This window comes from Gigantopelta aegis, chromosome 14, assembly GCF_016097555.1.
Source record: "Gigantopelta aegis isolate Gae_Host chromosome 14, Gae_host_genome, whole genome shotgun sequence".
NCBI classification, from domain to species: Eukaryota; Metazoa; Mollusca; class Gastropoda; order Neomphalida; family Peltospiridae; genus Gigantopelta; species Gigantopelta aegis.
In genome coordinates this window covers 13445447-13465749 of record NC_054712.1, presented here as the reverse complement: position 1 = coordinate 13465749, position 20303 = coordinate 13445447, and the positions used below count along the sequence as shown (strand labels likewise).

The following is a 20303-nucleotide window of genomic DNA, read 5'->3' as shown; positions in this document are numbered from 1 at the left end:
ATAGTTTCATCCTGAGTATATTATATTTTGTCACTATTTTGTATTTCAGATGGCAGTTTCGAAAACAAATACACTGTTGTGTAAATAAATAATCAAGTTATTTTCGGGACAATGAGAAAGCGCAAAAGATGAAATAGGGTCCTTTTCTCTTTCATTTTATTTAATTTGGATTTTGGATTAAATATTTTTTTGTGATTACTATATAATTACAATAATTCACCAATTTAAACATTTATATGGTTTACGTATATAGCTTTGAGAAATTGAATACCTTTTAAATCAAATAAATTTGCATTTTTTAATTGTCCATTGTTCTATCAGTACGCCACAGTTCAGTCACTTTATGGTGGTCATAAAACGCGTTTTCCAGTCAGAAGGACGGAGTGACAAACCGCACACATTTGAATGAACATAATTACGAGTAAAGTAATTAACCTGGTTATCGGCCATCTCTTCTCTAACGAGTTCTTTTTATTTATTTATTCTATTAACTTTTTTACTAATTGCTATTTTCAAAATTCTGCCCATTTTCACCCCCCCCCCCCCCCCCCCCCCACCACACACCTCCATCCCGAGTCAGGCCACCGATCTTATCGGAGGTCGGACTCGGGATGGGCGTGTTCGAAACCCTAGTGGTATATGGGCACGTTAAACTAGTTATCATCATCGAAAGATCGCTGTCATGGCATTCAATGAAACAAGCTATATAATCAAATAAGCTCGCCTGAAGGGCAGTCTGTCTGGGATCGGTCCCCGTCCGTGGGCCCGTTAAGCTAAGTTTCGCTCTATCCAGTGCACCACGACTGGTACATCAAATGATGTGGTATGTGTTATCCTGTCTGTGGGATGATGCATATAAAAGATCCCTTTCTACTAATAAAATAATGTAGCGGGTTTCCTCTCTAAGACTAAATGTCAAAATTACGAAATGTTTGACATTCAATAGTGACGATTAATAAATCAATGTGCTCAATGTAGCAAGGGATCTTTTGTATGCAACATCACAGACAGGATAGCACATACCACGACCTTTGATATACCATACGTGGTGCACATGAACAAATATGTTTTGGTGTATAATGATATTAATTTAATAATGGGTTTGGGGATAGTAAGCAATGACTAACATGAGATTCTAAATGTTTCGGTTTGGTGGGGTTTTTTGGGGTGTTTTTTTTTGGGGGGGGGTCGGGGGTGGGGGGAGGACTTATGGGGTTTTCTGTCGTTGGTATTGTGTTTGCGGCCAAGAGCGTTTAAAATACATTAATGATTACCTTTATAAAATATGGTGATTTCTGTAGTGTGCTCATTCATGAAAATTTACTGTGCCTTACAATATTCTATTTTGATACATAAACCTGCGAAAGCAAATGTGATATGTTTTTTTTTATAGTTTTATCCTGAGTATATTATATTTTGTCACTATTTTGTACTTCAGGTGGTAGTTTTGAACAATACACTCTTGTGTAAATGTAAAATCAAGTTATTTTCGGGACAATGAGAAAGGGTCCTGAATGTAAAATTGCATTTAAAAGACAAACGCTATAAAGTAAAGGAAAAATATTGTATGTTGTATGTATTAATTATAATTTTCCCAAATTCGAAGCAAAAGCTCAAATATTTTATAAATTTGCAAGATGGTTTTTTTTCATCTTTTCTTTTTCATTTCATTTAATTTGGATTTTGGATTTAATCTTTTTTTGTGATTACTATTTATAATAATTCACCAATTTAAACATTTATATGGTTTACGTATAAAGCTTTGAGAAACTAAATGCCTGTTAAATCAAATACGTTTATATTTTTGAATTGTTCTATCAGTACGCCACAGTTCAGTCACTTTAGGGTGGTCATAAAACGCGTTTTCCAGTCAGAAGGACGGAGTGACAGAAACCGCACACATTTGAATGAACATAATTACGAGTAAAGTAATCAACCTGGTTATCGGCCATATCTTCTCTAACGAGTTCCTTTCTCTTCCCTGGCCCGACTTCTTTTAACAGAAAGAGAGGAGCATTTGTGTCGACGTCATCGTTTCGGGTCAAATCGAGAGTCAGAATTTCGTTGTTCAGACGCACGGTGACGCCAATTCGTCTTGGTAGATGACATCCTCTGCTTTCGGCGATACTCGCTTTTGAGATTTCAACATACGCAATGTCAGCTGAAAGTAAAAGGTAAATATTATATATAGGTACGTGTCTAGTGGTGGTCTCTAGCAGCTGTCCCTTGAACATTAAAGGGACATTCCTGAGTTTGCTGCAATCGATTTGATGTTATCGACTAACAGATACTTTTTAACGATTGTAATTAAATATCAAATATATTTTTCTGCATAAAATATTAGTGGCTGTATATTAAACGTGTTTCTGGTCTATCTAATATTTGTACTAGGTTAAATTTAATTTTATTTCCTAAAATATCTTTTTGTCGTACGTACGAAATTATTTGAAGACAAAATCCAGTTTTGGCTTCTTACAAATATTAAGACGACTAGAAACACATTGAATATACAGACAGTGATATTCTAAACCAGAAAATATATTTAATATGTAAGTTTAACCGTAGAAATATTGTATTAGTCGTAAACATCTTACAATCCAGAAAACTCAGGAATTTCCCTTTAATGGAGAAAATGCTATTTTTAGTTTAAACATGTCATTATTCACTTTGCCGCAGGTGGGCATTTTGCCCACAGCAAAAACCGTTCAAAATAATAGGTAACAAATGTTTGTGTTACATCACTGTGCCCGCCGTATCACAGTCTTAGACGTTCTTTTAAATCCAGTTCTTATTTTAGGACAAGACGACCCTGTCTGCCCTCGGCGTGTATTGTTTAAATTTTTCTGTTCGTCCTTTAGATAAAGTTTCAACAAATGATAATATTTCTCCAAATATTAATGTATGGAGGTGACTGTACAGTTGAATTTGTCACAGTCTATCTATTGTGTTCTTTTCATCTATGTCGATCACTCTTGTTTTATCTTAAGTATTTAATGATTTTAGTGAAAATTGTATATAGAAAACTATCTTTGAAAGTATTTATTTGCCCCACTTACCTTGAGTATTCGTTGTGTTGGATGTGCATAACAAATTAGCCAACACGAACAAAATCAAATTAACACACTTCATGTTGTAATTTCAGAGAGCAACATCCAAACGATCACGAATCAGCCAGACGAATAGTCAGCATATTTAATGGTTAGCATATTTATACGGGTCTGTTAGAGTAAAAGTAAACCGAAGAATACGTCCATTCCATTTAGAGTATTCCATGCAGACATTCTTTATGGACAATTATAAAATACTGTGGCGTCAATATCTCTTCTTTTGTTTGAAAGTGTTCTTCAAGTATTGGTTTTCAAATGAATATATCCATGCATCCTTTGTCTGGACGAGATTCGGAATCATATCTGAATATTGGGCGTCTTTGTTATGCAACAAGGAAGCAATTCTACAAAAAAGCAACAGATTTTGTTCACACCTGTTTAACCTACCCGAGGGACATCGGCAAACAGTGCTTTGAAAAGAGACACACAAATGATGTCCGTACGAAATCCTGAGTCATTCTGAACTTGAAAGTGCAATCCTGGTTGTGTAGAAATGAATAGTTTTATTACAAAAGAGTCTACATTCCTAATGGGCTTCGTTCTCGTTTGTCTCGTCTGAACTGTCACCTTAATTATGAGGGGGTGGTCAAACAGCCTCTGAATCAATAAAGGTCTGATCGGAGAGCAAACATTCCTTTCTTTGCCAGCTGTCGGAAGATGTCCGGATCGTGAGATGTGTCATACATTATTTGAATCTGCTGACTACCCTTTCATTGTTTGTTAGTGTTGACTACCTGTTTCAGTGTTGAGTACTTTAAATCTCTGTTACTGTATACGTACCTTTTCATCGTACAGTTCAAGGAACTTAAGTTTTAAAAAGGTGTGCTTAAAGCTGCAAACTCGCCTTTTTGTTACATGTTTTTTTTTTCTAAACTAAAATACAAACACTTGTAAGTACAATTTGAATTACTTCGTGTGTTTTGGAGGGTGGGACGGGGACCAGTGGTAAAGTGTTCGCCTGATGCGCGGTCGGTCTAGTGTCGATCCCAGTCGGTGGGCCATGATGCTATTTCTAGGTCCCGCCAGTTCACCGCGACTGGTATATCAAAGGCCGTGGCATCTGCTATCAATTCTTGGGGGATGGTGCATATAAAAGATCCCTTGCTGGTAATAAACAAAATGTAGCGGGTTTCCTAAGACTATATGCAAAAGTAACCAAAAGTTTGACATCCAATAGTGGATCATTAATATACCTATGTGCTCAAGTCAAAAAAGAAAAGAAAAAAGGTTCGTGTGTTTTCGTTATAACGTATACGGTAAATTAGTCTTGATTCGACAAAAACACTGCCGCCATGTTTTGTAATTCATTGTACGTGGTATGTACTATCCTGTTTGTGAAATGGTGCATATAAAAGATCCCTGGCTGCTAATCGAAAAGAGTAGCCCATGAAGTGGCGACAGCGGGTTTCATCCCTCAACATATGTGTAGTCCTTAACCGTATTTCCGACGCCATATAACCGTAAATAAAATGTGTTGAGTGCGTCGTTAGATAAAACATTTCCTTCTTCTTCATTCATAGATAATGTCAAGATTATTAACATTCCACAACTTCTGTTATAAATGTTATTCTAAAAGCGTTAGGCTAAAATTCGCTGTTCAGAATGAATAAATAATGAATAAAATAAACATCAGAAAAGTATTATTTATATGTGGAATTTTATCTTGTATCGTTTCCAGTAAAAACAATTTCGGTAAAAACAAGAGGGTTTTAAAGATAATGTTTATAAGACGATATTTGCTGACAAGGTATACATTGTCAATGTATGCCCCTTATGTGAACCCTGGCACACTGATACAAATCAATTTCCATTGCTGATAATATTAAAAAATTCTAATTAATCATGTTAAAATTGGTCTATTTAATGTTCAGTGATCACAAATGCACAATTAAAGTAACAGACCCTAGTTTTTAAACACTACGGCGTATTTGTCACAATTAAAGCCGTTTTCTTTTGTTAATTTAAATTAAAAGTACTTACATTTTATTATTTAGAATATTAATTTTCGAAATCCTGAAGTCGTTCTGGTCATCTAGGTTTTTGCAATACCCCAAAATGCATTTTTCAAAATTCTAAAAACGCACGTTCGTCTGAGAAGTAATGGTTATCGAGACAATCTCTAGTTATTTTTATTATGTTTTTGGATGGTATTCCACTGTTTAAACATCACAGACTTTAGTTTCTCTCTGTTATGACATTATCACATTATGTGTTGCAGGTTTATAGATTAATAAAACAGTGTCCATTGTCAAAGGCTGAAACTAGGTTTGTGGATTAATAAAACAGATATGGTATTTGGTAACACCATATAAACATAGTCACGCCCTTATATGATAATGCATTCTGCTTATACAGACTTTAATTAAGTAATTTGTGTTTAAGTACAGAATCTTATAAAATACCAATTTTCTATTCTCCTGGCGATTCTGCTAAGATCTGCACTTGGAAGCTAAGAATGGCGCGTGTTACGTTAATCATCTGCGTACTGCTAACTTCGGTGTGTTTCTCACTTTCCCAGAACCTGGCAGGTAAGTGCTGCGCTTTTTCCACTTCATAGAGCCAACCAGAAAGCTGTTGCCATAGAAATTAATAAATAATTAAAGCTGCCCACCATAGGTTTCGGTGTACGCACCTGTGTTTTTGGTTTTACATAAACAAATAATTTTGAGCTACAATAAACACCATGATGAGAGGGACCAATTTTTCAAAATATCGTAAGTCTAGATTTGCAGGTTAACGTAACTAAACCACAGTTCGTAAAACTACAAACAATATAGTTTGAAATATTTTCCTTTTCTTTCATCGTTAATCTATGGAAGCGTATTAGTGTTATTACACACAATAAAATAATTCTATGTTCCAACATTTAAACTTGGAAAAATCAAGTTTAATCTTGGAAAAATCTACTTTAAACTTGGAAAAATCAACTTTAATTAAATTAATATATTGAATAACAATAGAAAGAAATATCACACTATTGTAACAGTGACACATACCCTTAATATATTAATTAACAAACTAAGTTTAGATAGAAATATGACACAATTATAATAGGACCACATGCCTTTAATATATATAAAATTAATAAACTAAGTTTAGATTAAAATATCACAATATTGTAACAGGGGTATGCACCGTTAATATATTAATATTGTTAATTAATGCATTAAAGGCACGTGTCCTATTTCAATACTGTGTGATGTTTCTATCTAAACTTTGTTAATTAATAAATGAAAGGGACGTTGTTCTATTACAATACTGTGTGATATTTCTATCTAAACTTAGCTTGTTCATTAATATATTAAAGGTACGAGGTCCTACTTTGTCAATTAATATATTAAAGGTACGGGGTCCTACTACAATGCTATGTAATATTTTTATCTAAACTTAATTTGTTAATTAATGTATTCTAATGGTGTACTATTTATATCTATACTTAGTTTGTTGATTATTAGGATATTAATGTAACGTGTATTATTAAAACACTCTGATATTTCTATCTAAAATTTGGTTTGTTAATCAATGTATTAAAGGTTCTTGATAAATCCATGATGTAATTTTCTGAGTAATATCGAAGCCAATCCAGAGTTCGAAACTCGCCAAAAAATGCGGTGGCCCAAAAAATAATAATGCATATTGGCGAATTATGGTAAGCGAACCACGAGCCAGATTTTAATGTGGAATACAAGTGGCACATATGTTATAGCCCTAAAGAAGATAATATTATCTGGGCGACTAACGCCATTATTTTTTTAATATTTGTCGCCCAAACAGGACATTGGTCACATTTGGCGACAGGGCCACAGGCCGTTTCGAGCTCTGTGCCAATCACAGGTAAACACTCGATAGTTTTAAATGCTAGTCGTCAACGTTAAAGTGAAACTGGCTTCAGAAGCGACTCTGCTTAATAAGGTCTGTTTTTAATGTTTGCGGAAAATGGACGCATCAAACAAATTAATAATAACAATAATAATAATAATAATATCAATTTAAAAAAAATAAAAAAAATAATAATAAATAAATAAATAAGTAAATAAAAAAAAAATAAAAAAATGTATATACATAAAACAAAACGTTTCCTTAATTAGTAAATAAAGTATGGATCTTTAAAATTATTACTATTTATTTATTATTTTATTGCTATTATTATTATTATTTGTGTAGCCATTATGTAATCATTGCGATGCCTTGTTTGTGTTTTCCCGTATCAAACCTGCTGTCTAATTATAGAACACATAAAACATTATTTCGTCTCTTTTTTCTGTTTCCTTTATTCTTTCTTCTTCTTTTTTTTCAATAATATTTATTTCTGTTCATATTTAAATTGCAAAAATATATTACTGTCGTAATATGTATGTATTTTGAAGAAGGCCTAGTAAGTTGTGTAACTTGTGCCTAATCCATTTGTTCTTTAAAAAGCAATAAAATATATTTCAATTGAAAATAATAAATAATAGCTATTATATTTTATGCATCCGCTTTCCGTGTTGCATGCCCGCACCGCTGCAAAAATCGCTCACCTGTAAACGTCCATGGTCATTGGGGCCAGTGGCTTTGAAAAGTATAACCGTAGTAACGAAATACATCAAATGTTAAAGGCGCACTAAGAAACATTGTACATACACTGCTGGATGAAACGTACCGTTTCTTGCTACGGAAATAAATAAATAAATAAATAAATAAATAAGTAAAATATATTTTAAAATAAAAAATATATTTTAAAACAAATTGTTTAAAGACACCACTAGAATATATTGATTTATTAATCATTGGCTATTGGATGTCAAACATTTGGTAATTATAGAATTTCTACAGAGAAAATACGCTACATGTGTCCATTGATAGAAAGGGATATTTTATTTTCACTTTCGTAAGACCGGGCAGTAAATACTACGGCTTTAATATGTCAGTTGCGTGGTACTGGCTGGGACGAGAATAAACTCAATGGGTCCGTCAGGTTGTTCGATCCTACGACTCAAGCAATGCAGGCGAGCGTTCTACCGACTGAGCTAAATCCAGCCCCTGTGTAACAATTCCAAACACTTCAAATGATCACGAACATTAAAGTTTAAGACAGTAGGCCGTATTTGTTTATAACAGTGTGAACACTTTTTAAATTGAATTTCAGTTTTGCATTAATAGTAAACCAAGTTACGTAAGGGGAAACGATATCGTGTGTATTAAGTGTTCACACCACCATTAACTATTCCATGTAGTTCAACATAATTTCTATGTTATACTATATTGTATAAAAAATACAACACTATCGAGAAGTTCATGTGACTACTAATTTTAAGGAGTGCTCTCAACTGACAAGTACAGTTTAAAAAATCACGACCACGAATTTTGTCAGTTAACAGCCGTCATACCTGAGCACCGCCTTGTGTTGTTGTTATAAAAGTGGCACTATACCACTTGCACAGTTGTTATGTCAGTACTACATATAACAAGTAAATTCAAACCAATGGGTTATTTAAATACTATAGACGTCAACCTACGTGTAATCATCAAAGAAAGATTTAAAAAGGCATATCAGAATTTTTGTTTTATTTTTTTGTTTATGAGGAACTATTTCCTAAACTGGACTATATTAAGCTGCTACAGCAAGTAACGACACGATGAATGGTGGTGTGTTGCTTTAAAGGATTTAGTATATTCAAGAATCAATTTCCAATGTCTATATAGCATTATAACCACCATTTTCGCTTTCATGTTTGTGAAAGAAATGAGAGTGAATGGTAACTTTAGTCGAGATACCTGTTTAACCACATGACCTATCAGTGAAAAAGAGAGGGAAATTTCTGGTTCACATTTGCTTATCGGCGATTCTTATATAAGAAGAATTCACAAGTTATTATAACTTTACAAAATATGGAATCTGCATAGATGCTACAACAAGTAACGACACGACAAATGGTGGTGTCACTAAACCTAAATTTTTAATCCATATTATACTTGACCAAATCGATCTAACGTGTTTCACAAATAATCAATGAAACTATGCTGTCGATAGATAATAGATAAGGATCGCGAAAACGTCTCAATTTCACCAAAATGTTACTTTTCGTTTTGCTCGTGGGATCTCTGATATGACGAGTCTGCGTGTTTATTAAAACTGTACGTGTGTTTGTGTTTGGCGTTTGCTGAGAGGCGATGTTGCAGCTTTAACAATGATAAGTTACCCACTATCTCCGATACTATTTTCAATATGTCAAGAAGAAGGACTTTTTAGTAACTCAAGAACAAGTTGTGCTTTATCGTAATATTTTTTTTCTTTACTTCACAGTATATACCACTTTATAAAACTGAATAGACTTGGGTTATGGGAAATAAGTCATGACCTACATGTTTTCATGTTTTATGTTCTTCACATTTCTATCTTTTTTCTGCTCCCAACATCTTACGGTTTCTTTTTTCATCTTTACTTTTGTTCTTCTTCACAATTCATTGATTTTAGTAATTGGATGGAGTAAACATATTTCAGATTATATACTCAAAATGTATCTAATATTACCATCAAATGCATTAAGTATAATCTTTCTAGAAATAAAACTAGATGACGTTGATCTATCAATTTATATTAAATTAAAATGGCCTGCTTTCAAATAATGACATTAAACTGTCAGGGACTGGGAGATCCAGAAAAACGCAAAGATGTTCTGAATTATTTAAAATGTAAACGGTTTCATATATACTGCTTACAAGATACACATTTTACTCATGAAATAGAACCATATGTACAAACGCAATGGGGGTACAAATGTTTGTTCAACTCATTCACTAGTAACGCAAGAGGGGTGGCTATCATGCTAAATAATAATTTTCAATACGAACTTCATAGAATAAAATCGGATAATTCCGGTAATTATATTTTCCTAGACATTACTGTAGAGGGAGAAAGAATAACACTTTTGAACATATATGGACCAAACACTGATAAGCCTAGTTTTTTCGAAAGTATATTGGAATGTATAGAAGAATTTGCTAATGAACAGTATTTAATATGTGGAGACTTTAATTTAGTGTTAGACCAAAAGTTGGATACCAAAAACTACCAACATATTAACCACCCTAAGGCTCGTGAAATACTGTTGCAAAATATTGAAGCGTTTGACTTAAAAGACCCTTTCAGAGAACTATATCCTACACTTAAAAGATACACATGGAGAAAAAAAAATCCATTAAAATTAGCTAGGTTAGATTTCTTTCTTCTATCAAATAATTTAATGTCATGTACAGAAAAGGTCATAATAGAGAACAGCTATAGGTCAGACCATTCGAGTGTAGTACTAGATATGAAATTAAATAAAATCATTAAAGGTAGGGGTCTTTGGAAATTCAATAACTCACTGTTAACTGACCAAGATTATGTAAATATTAAAAAAGAAGTGATTACAAATATAACAAAACAATATGCAATATTAATTTACAACCCACAATGCTTAAACAGAATTCCAAAAGATGAAATACAGTTTGATATAAATGACAGTTTATTTCTGGAAACATTATTAATGGAAATAAGGGGTAAAACAATATCATATTCGGCATTCAAAAAGAAGAAAACTAATGAATTGGAAAATATTCTTTGTGAACAAATTAAAGAATTGGAGGAATCTGAAAACGACGATAACGCTGAATTATTAGCTGCAAAAAAACAGGAATTAATAGAATTAAGGAGACAAAAGCTGAAGGGTCATTACATAAGAGCAAGGGCAAAATGGATCGAAGAAGGTGAAAAACCAACAAAATATTTTTGTAATATGGAAGCTCGAAACTACTATAGCAAATTAATATCAAGAATTGAATTAAATAATGGATCAATAGTAACTGACCAAAAACTAATTTTAGCAGAGACAAAGTGTTTTTACCAAAAGCTCTATTCAGCACCGCTTGACAAATTTGATAATAATATATTTGAGAAATTATCTGACTATACATTTGAAAAATTAACAGATGAAGAAACACATTCATTAGAAGGAAAAATTAGTTACTCTGAAGCTTTCAATTTTCTTAAAAATATGAAAAACGATAAAAGTCCTGGCTCGGATGGTTTTACGGTCGAGTTTTTCAAATTCTTTTGGGCAGATTTAGGACATTTTATAGTTAAAGCAATAAATTACAGCTATGAAGTAGGCGAAATGTCTACTGTCCAAAAATTAGGAATAATCACTTGTATTCCGAAACCAAATAAGCCAAAGCAGTTTTAAAAAAATTGGAGACCTATAACTCTTTTAAATTGTATATATAAAATAGCTGCTGGTTGCATAGCTAACAGAATTAAAATTGTCCTGGATAAAATAATAAATAATGACCAAACAGGTTTCATTAAGGGAAGATATATCGGAGAAAATATACGTTTAATATATGACATTATGCAATATACCGAAACACACTTTATACCTGGTCTTTTAATATTAGTAGATTTTGAAAAAGCATTCGATTCAGTATCTTGGTCCTTTATAGAAAATGCATTAAATATATTTAACTTTGATTCATCAATTATAAGATGGGTAAAAACTTTGTACAAAAATTCGATGTCGAGTGTAATACAAAACGGTCATATGTCAGAAACATTTAAACTCGAAAGAGGATGTAGGCAGGGAGATCCACTCTCACCTTATATCTTTTTAATTTGTGCCGAAATTCTTTCAATTCTTGTGAGAAATAACAATGACATTAAAGGTATTTCTATTGAAGGCGAAGAATATTTAATAACTCAATACGCAGATGATACTACTTTTATTCTTGACGGGACATCCCAGTCTCTGGAAAGTACAATGGTTTTACTTGATTACTACTCAGATATCTCAGGTTTAAAAATAAATTATACAAAGTCTAAAGCCATTTGGAGGCAGCAAAAAATATTCTAAAGAAGTATACCATCATACACGGTGGAAGCTAGAATGGGGTGGAAATAAATTTAACCTCCTTGGTATAAATTTCACAGTTAATTTAGATGAAATTATAGATTGTAATTATAATTCGAAAATTAAAGATATGCAGAATGTAATGAAACTTTGGTCAATTAGGAAATTGTCAGTACTTGGAAGGGTTACAGTCCTTAAAACCTTAATAATACCAAAAATCACACATCTTTTAATAGCACTGCCAAATCCACCAACACATATGATACAAGCTCTTAAAAACATGTTTTTTAAATTTATTTGGCAAAATAAACCAGAAACAAATCAAGCGAGATGTATTAGTACAAGATTATAAATATGGCGGTTTAAATATTCCTGATATAGTACACCTTGTTACATCTTTAAAAGCAACGTGGATACAAAGAATTTTCCGACAAAGTACAAAATGGGTTACATTATTTGAGTCCACCACAAAGTTACGAACTAAAGACCTTGTTATATACGGAGATTACTTTCTTGTAATTAAAAAGGAAAGAGTAAGAAATATGTTTTGGAAAGATGTTTTGTGTAGTTGGGCACTAGTTAAAAAATATCAAAAGTTACAAACCACTGAAGATATCCAAGGATTGAATATTTGGTATAATACCAACATATTATTAAATAATAAACCATTTATGTATAAGAACTATATTAACAAAGGAGTCATTTTTATTAGCGACATACTGGACGAGGAAGGAGACTTTCTTACATTTGAATCCTTTACCAAAAAATATAACATAAATACTAACTTTTTACATTATGCATCGCTAACAAACGCTGTAAAAGCCTTTTTACAAACACAAGATAGCTTAACTGTAACAGACTTTAGCAAAATTAAAATACCAATTTTTCCTTTTAAACTGATTTTTCTGTTGAACAAGAATACAAGTAAGGTTATGTACAATATTTTGAATAATAAAATCACCACTCCAAAGTCACAAACAAAGTATGCAAGCAAGGGTTTAATATTTGACCATCTTACATGGACAAAATATTATGTTTACCTTTTAAATGTTTAAAAGACACTACATTAATATGGTTTCAATATCGACTGCTGCACAAATACATTTCTATATATGATAAACTATTCTGAATCAAATAAATGCTCATTCTGCAATAAACTACTTGAAACTTTACAACATTTGTTTTACGATTGTGACAAGGTACGAGAGCTTTGGAAAAGTTTAGAAAATTGGATATTTCATGAAACGGGATTTCGCATTTCACTAACAAAACATTTAGTGATTTTTGGGATGATTGATGGAAAAATGGCCCAAAATATAAACTGGTTAATAATTAATACTAAATACTATATTTATACCATGAAAATACTTAAAAGAAATTTATGTATCAATGCGATTAAAGTTATTCTACGTAAAAGATTTCAAATAGAAAAATATATATATTTTAAAAATTGCGAATATGATAAATTTTATAACAACTGGTCCAAGTGGCTTGATCTTCTAGCTTAAACAAAATACATATTGACACAGACGTATACAATTAACAAACTATATTCTTTAAAAAAAAATCGGTCTTTTACTCCATCCAAACGTTTATTTCTAGCGTTACACACCTGTCCAAGCACTCGTCTAGTTCCTTTATCTTCTACTTCTCATTTCCTTTCTTCTCTTTTTCCTTTTTCTACCTCTTTTCTACTGTCTTCTTTCCTTCCAAACTTTCTTTTATTTTTGTCTCTCATTCCTCAGACCAAATGTAATTTAGAAATAACGTATGGGCGTGTCAACTTAATGTTTGAGTTTTAAAAAAAATTATGCCTAAATCTCACATTTATGAAAGATTATGCTATACAAAAAGTAAATATTTTTGGTACAATATATATGTATGTATGTATGTATATATATAAAGCTAAACCTCTATTCTATGTACATGAATGTTAGTGTATATGTGTATTATTGTAAATGTTAGTTTAAGATTGTATAATATGTGTATGTATTATGTACTATTGTAACCATGTGTATATAATATAATTATGTATATTAGCTCATTGTAAGGAAATGATGCAAGGCGCCCCACCCTTGTCATTGTTAAATTCATCTGGAGGTAATAAAAATTTATTTAAAAAAAAAAAATACAAAAATACAAAAATAAATAAGTTTGGGTGCTATTGGGGATAAAACACTGTAAAGTAACTATAAGAAAGGTTGATACATTATGTCCATGAATAATATATAATATATATATTTTTTTTTTTTTTTTTTTTATTATTACCCCCAGATCATAGGCAATGTCAAGGTTGGGGAGCCTTGAATCACTGTCTTACAGTATCACATAAAAGTTATATACAAATATTATGACATACCAAATTATAAAAATATATATTATATGTAATGTTGTCACGGGGATCCTATAATACCCGTAACTGAATAAAACACGATTATCCAAAAAAAAAAAAAAAAAAAAAAAGAAGAAGAAGGACTTTTGTGATGAAGTAGTTTATAGTGCACTGTTGTTTTAATTTCAGGGCAATGTCCATATTCTACAAGTCTTTGTTCTGTTTGGGCGAGGTACATCAAATTAGGCTACAAACAGCTGCAACCTCTTTATGATCAGTGCAATTGTGGGACAGGTATTTTATTATCTATTTTATATATATGTTTTAATTGCACAGATCACATTCCCTGTGGTCATCATAGTTAGTGGCTAGTAAGCCAGCAGTGGCAGAACTAATGAATTTTTAAAGCCAATGGCTTAACAGCTACACTACCAGTTCCAGTTTTTCCTCATTCAATTGTTCTTTCATCTTCGTTATGATCCTCATCATCATTACCGTTATCACCCTCATCATCATTACCGTTATCACCTTCATCATCATTACCGTTATCATCCTCACCATTATTACCGTTATCACCCTCATCATCATTACCGTTATCATCCTCACCATCATTACCGTTATCACCCTCATCATCATTACCGTCATCACCATCATTACCGTTATCAACCTCATCATCATTACCGTTATCACCCTCATCATCATTACCGTTATCACCTTCATCATCATTACCGTTATCACCCTCACCATCATTACCGTTATCGTTATCACCTTCATCATTATTACCGTTATCACCCTCATCATCATTACCGTTATCGTTATCACTTTCATCATCATTACCGTTATCACCCTCACCACCACTACCGTTATCACCCTCACCATCATTACCGTTATCACCCTCACCACCACTACCGTTATCACCCTCATCATCATTACCGTCATCACCATCATTGCCGTTATCACCCTCATTACCGTTATCACCCTCATCATCATTACCGTTATCACCCTCATCATCATTACCGTTATCACCCTCATCATCATTACCGTTATCAACCTCACCATCATTACCGTTATCACAATCATTACCGTTATCATCATCATTACCGTTATCACCATCATTACCGTTATCATCTCATCATTACAGTTATCACCATCATTACCGTTATCATCATCATTGCCGTTATCACAATCATTACCGTTATCACCATCATTACCGTTATCATCATCATCATTACAGTTATCACCCTCATTACCGCTATCATCATCATTGCCGTTATCACCCTCATTACCGTTATCACCCTCATCATCATTACCGTTATCACCCTCATCATCATTACCGTTATCAACCTCACCATCATTACCGTTATCACAATCATTACCGTTATCATCATCATTACCGTTATCACCATCATTACAGTTATCATCTCATCATTACAGTTATCACCATCATTACCGTTATCATCATCATTGCCGTTATCACCATCATTACCGTTATCATCATCATCATTACAGTTATCACCCTCATTACCGCTATCATCATCATTGCCGTTATCACAATCATTACCGTTATCACAATCATTACCACAATCATTACCGTTATCACCATCATTACCGTTATCATCATCATTACAGTTATCACCCTCATTACCGTTATCATCATCATTGCCGTTATCACAATCATTACCGTTATCACCATCATTACCGTTATCATCATCATCATTACCGTTATCACCATCATTGTCGTTATCACCCTCATTACCGTTATCACCCTCATCATCATTACCGTTATCACCCTCACTACCATTACCGTTATCACCCTCATCATCATTACCGTCATCACCATCATTACCGTTATCACCCTCATTGCCGTTATCACCCTCACTACCATTACCGTTATCACCCTCATCATCATTACCGTCATCACCATCATTACCGTTATCACCCTCATTACCGTTATCACCCTCATCATCATTACCGTTATCACCCTCATCATCATTACCGTCATCACCGATCAGTAGAAAAGAATAGATGTTTAACGACACCCCAGCACGAAAACTACATCGGCTATTGGGTGTCAAACTATGGTAAATGCAAAACTTCTGGAACCGATCAGTAGAATAGAATAGATGTTTAACGACACCCCAGCATGCAAAATACATCGCCTATTGGGTGTCAAACTATGGTAAATGCAAAACATCTGGAACCGATCACGCAGAAAAGTTGTTCTTGTCTGGAACAGCGGTAAAACATTTATTGCTTCTGCAATGTGCTCAACCGCAATTCGCCTTTCAGAAAGCACCATACCTTCAACATAAAATTATTTGCTTGCTTATTATTTGTTCTTGTTTATGGACTCCAGACTCCTCCACTATGGACCATGTTCCGTACTCTTCATAGCTTTCAAATCCGTAACCTATGACCCTTTACTTTTAATTGTATATCTTCAGCGATTGGCTTAGGAGTCATGTATTTCAGACGATGATGATTAATCACCTCTCTCAACTCATCGTCCAGACATTGGAAATAAATCAACAGGATATTTCATTTAAAATTATTAGCAGCTCGTGGCACAAAATATAAGTAATATCTGGCCTGGTGTTTATAAAACCTTTAGTCTAGACTCGAAACTCTATTAGAGTCTGAGACACTAATGTCATGACAACGTCTGTGACGGAACATGCTCTTATATTTTCGCCTGTGGCGATGTTAATTGTTTTAGAGGGCCGTGGGCAGCTTGGTTACGTAATACATGTCAGTGCAGGCGGTCCCTCCTCTCCCACCCCCAACCCCCACACCTTTCCTGTCATGGACAGAGGAGCCGGTCAAGGCCGGCTCCTGTGCCCACGACAGGTGTGCGCTACAACAGCTTGTTCTGAATGTGCACGTAAAACCCTATGACATGACATGACATGAGATATCGAGGAGAAACATTGGAAGGCTCCAAATATATTTTTCTGCTCTGTTGTATAACCTTGATTGATGTGACTTTAAATATTTTAATACTGTATTATACCAATATTATTTAGACAGTGTTTCCGGTAATCTGACGAAGTAAATTGTAGGCTTCACTGTTCTAAATTATTAAAGCTAGCCGGTCATCCTAGAGGACCTAGGTACACTGTAGGTTATTGTCTTTATTGTGATATGTACCAGTATTAATTCTGTATTACAAGGTTACTGAATGAGTAGTTAAAGGTTAATTAAAAATTAACAAGTTAGGAATAGAGTTGTAATTCCTTTATTAATTAAGTTCCCCTGGCAGCGTTTCTCAATTATAAAACGTGTGGGTGTTGTGTCACGATGAAGTGATTAGAATATTGTGTAAACTAGACACCTAGAGATTAACTAATTAAGTGTTTAGATCTGGGTTGTTATTATATTGTTGTTGCTAATTAACTACTGCGGCAAGTACATTTGTCAGCATTAAAGTTAATACAGATTCCAAAGTGTATTGTGTTTTGTTGTGTTTTCTAGTGCACTAAACGTGCTATATTATATATATTTATATAAGATCTTATCTCTGATATACCTAGAGCCGAGCCACTCGGGTATTGGACTGCCCGATACAGAGAATTCTAATAGATATACAGTTAGGAGAGATATTTGGATACTCGTGTTTTATTCAGTGACGGGTATTATAGGATCCCCGATACAACGTCATACAAATTGTATGTGTGTGACGTCATTAGAGATTGAGTCTAAATTTTTCTAAGGAGTTTTCTAAGCACGGGTCCAGATCTTGTCAAATCTACATTGGTCCGACACTATCAGTTGATAACATGGAAATGTCTTAATTATTTATGCGCAATACGGTTATATTAGGTTACATTTTCTACATGCCCCTGACATATGCACATGTTTAAGTAGAGGTAGTTTCAATTGTTATATTTTCTAATGTATTTCAGGTCAGTGTCATTATCCTACGAGTTATTGTTCAGTTTGGTTGAGATACATTAAACTCGGCTACAGGCGTCTGCAGAGTCTTTATGATCAGTGCAACTGTGGCAAACAAGGTATGTTTATGATATATGTTTATAGATGTTCTTTTTTTCTTCAAATAACCGACGTGTGCAACACTGCAGAGAGAGATAGAGAGATATGGACAGACAGAGACATAGCAGCTCTTAAAGGAAAAACAGAAATAGGATTGGACGATTGATGGAGAGAGAGAGAGAGAGAGAGAGAGAGAGAGAGAGAGAGAGAGAGAGAGAGAGAGAGAGAGAGAGAGAGAGAGAGAGAGAGAGAGAGAGAGAGAGAGAGAGAGAGAGAGAGAGGGAGGATAGAAACAAAGGGAGACAGAGAGACAGAGATAGAGAAGAGAGGGAAGGGAGAAGGGGAGGGGAAAGAGCGAAAGAAAGAGGTACGAAGAAAGATATAATTGTGTCTGTTTAAAGTTCTACTATTGGCTGTGGTATTGTTTTAGTTACAACGACTTCTAAGACAAGAAAAACTACAGCAGTAAGTGCAAAAACGACCCCTACGACACAGACAATAACGATAAAAACAACGGCACCCGAAACAACCACAACGACTGCTGGAACATCGACGTCAACAACGGCTGATCCAGGATTATTTTCTGAACGTAACGTTTATTTCCGATTATATAGAAATACAGAATGATAGCGCGGTATTCGTAGGATATACATGAGAATAGTACACGAATGTTGCTAAACATCATTCAGTACAATTTAATACAAAACAATACAATACAATGCAACACAATACAATACAATACAATCTTTGAATATATTGATTAAGGGGAAATTTCCGCAGTAAAATGAAAACATATAAAAACTTACAAGTTGTTTTCATTCGTACCATACGCCCAAAAGCGAGTTGGATATGTTTTCAAACAACGAATTGTAAGATGGACAGTACAATATAAAAGACACGAATGTAACATTCTATTTATTATCCTTAAAAATCTAAAGACATTTCCAGAAAACATCTGTAAGTTTACAATTGCGACTAGCATGTTATAACTGCCGTGCGTTTACATGTGTTTTGCATCTATTTCACGCAGCTAATTATGTCATTACGTAAGATGAAGCATTGTATGGATAAAAGAAAAGAAAGTATGTATACTTTACACTATATTAGTTGTACTGTTAGTAGCATTACGAATTGTGACTTAGTCGTAGATTTACCTTTTCGTTCAAAACTAGGTTAAAATTAAATTAAGTTTGTTCTTTGTTTAACGACACCACTAGAGCACATTGATTTATTAATCACCGGCTATTGGATGTCAAACATTTGGTAATTTTGACATATAGTCTTAGAGAGGAAACCCGTTACATTTGTCCATTAGTAGCAAGGCGTCTTTTATATACGCCATCTCACAAACAGGATAGCACTTATCATGGCCGTTGATATGTCCAGTCGTGGTGTGCTGGTTGGAATGAGAAATAGCCCAACTGACTGGGATCGATCATAGTCCGACGGCGCATCCGGCGAGCACTTTACCACTGGGCTACGTCCCGACCCCTTAAAACCTAGCTTTACGATGGTTTGTGAAACTGGTCCCAGTACACTTAAAGGGAGAGTAAACTAAAACGTGAGCCTTATGTGTTGGAAAGATGCATACCCGGACCACCAACACATACTGACACTTTAACAAATGAAAAACGCCATTTTCTTTTCGATGTGTCCGGTACTCTAGCTTGGGGCGAAGTGACGTCAGTTCTGTGATTTTAGATGGGAATGTCTACTTAAAAGTTTTACAGAAATACACTATAAGGGAGAGTAAACTAAAACATGAGCCTACCCGGACTACCAACACATACTGACACTTTAACAAATGAAAAACGCGTAACTCTAGTGGCAGCCATTTTCTTTTCTTTTCGATGTGTCCGTACTCTAGCTTGGGGCGAAGTGACGTCAGCTCCTGACCAACACCTGTATGCACAGCGTAAACAAAAGCAGTAATATATGACAAGACGCTTCTCTTTGATCAACCCGACTTGTAAAACAACATAAATGACGTGATAATATAATAAACTA

The 20303-nt window shown here is 33.9% G+C and overlaps 2 protein-coding genes across 4 annotated transcripts in view; one reads left to right on the top strand and one right to left on the bottom strand.

Annotated features, from left to right (window-relative positions):
* Nucleotides 1-20303, bottom strand: part of LOC121388697 (integumentary mucin A.1-like) — a 65269-nt gene that overhangs the window by 31129 nt on the left and 13837 nt on the right. For 2 of the 3 annotated variants that reach the window (XM_041520157.1, XM_041520159.1), the window contains exons 1-2: nt 13587-13720; nt 1938-2161 (exon numbers count right to left, since the gene is read on the bottom strand). In XM_041520157.1, coding sequence (XP_041376091.1) covers nt 1938-1952 — 15 coding nt within the window. In that variant the 5' untranslated portion in view covers nt 1953-2161; nt 13587-13720. Of the gene's footprint in view, nt 1-1937; nt 2162-13586; nt 13721-20303 lie in introns of those variants that run through there. The other variant, XM_041520158.1, reaches the window with a different exon arrangement.
* On the top strand, nt 14852-16933 carry LOC121388699 (the record flags this gene model as incomplete). Its single annotated transcript, XM_041520162.1, has 1 exon — nt 14852-16933. A coding segment is annotated over one exon (1470 nt), but the record flags the coding sequence as incomplete, so codon positions are not given.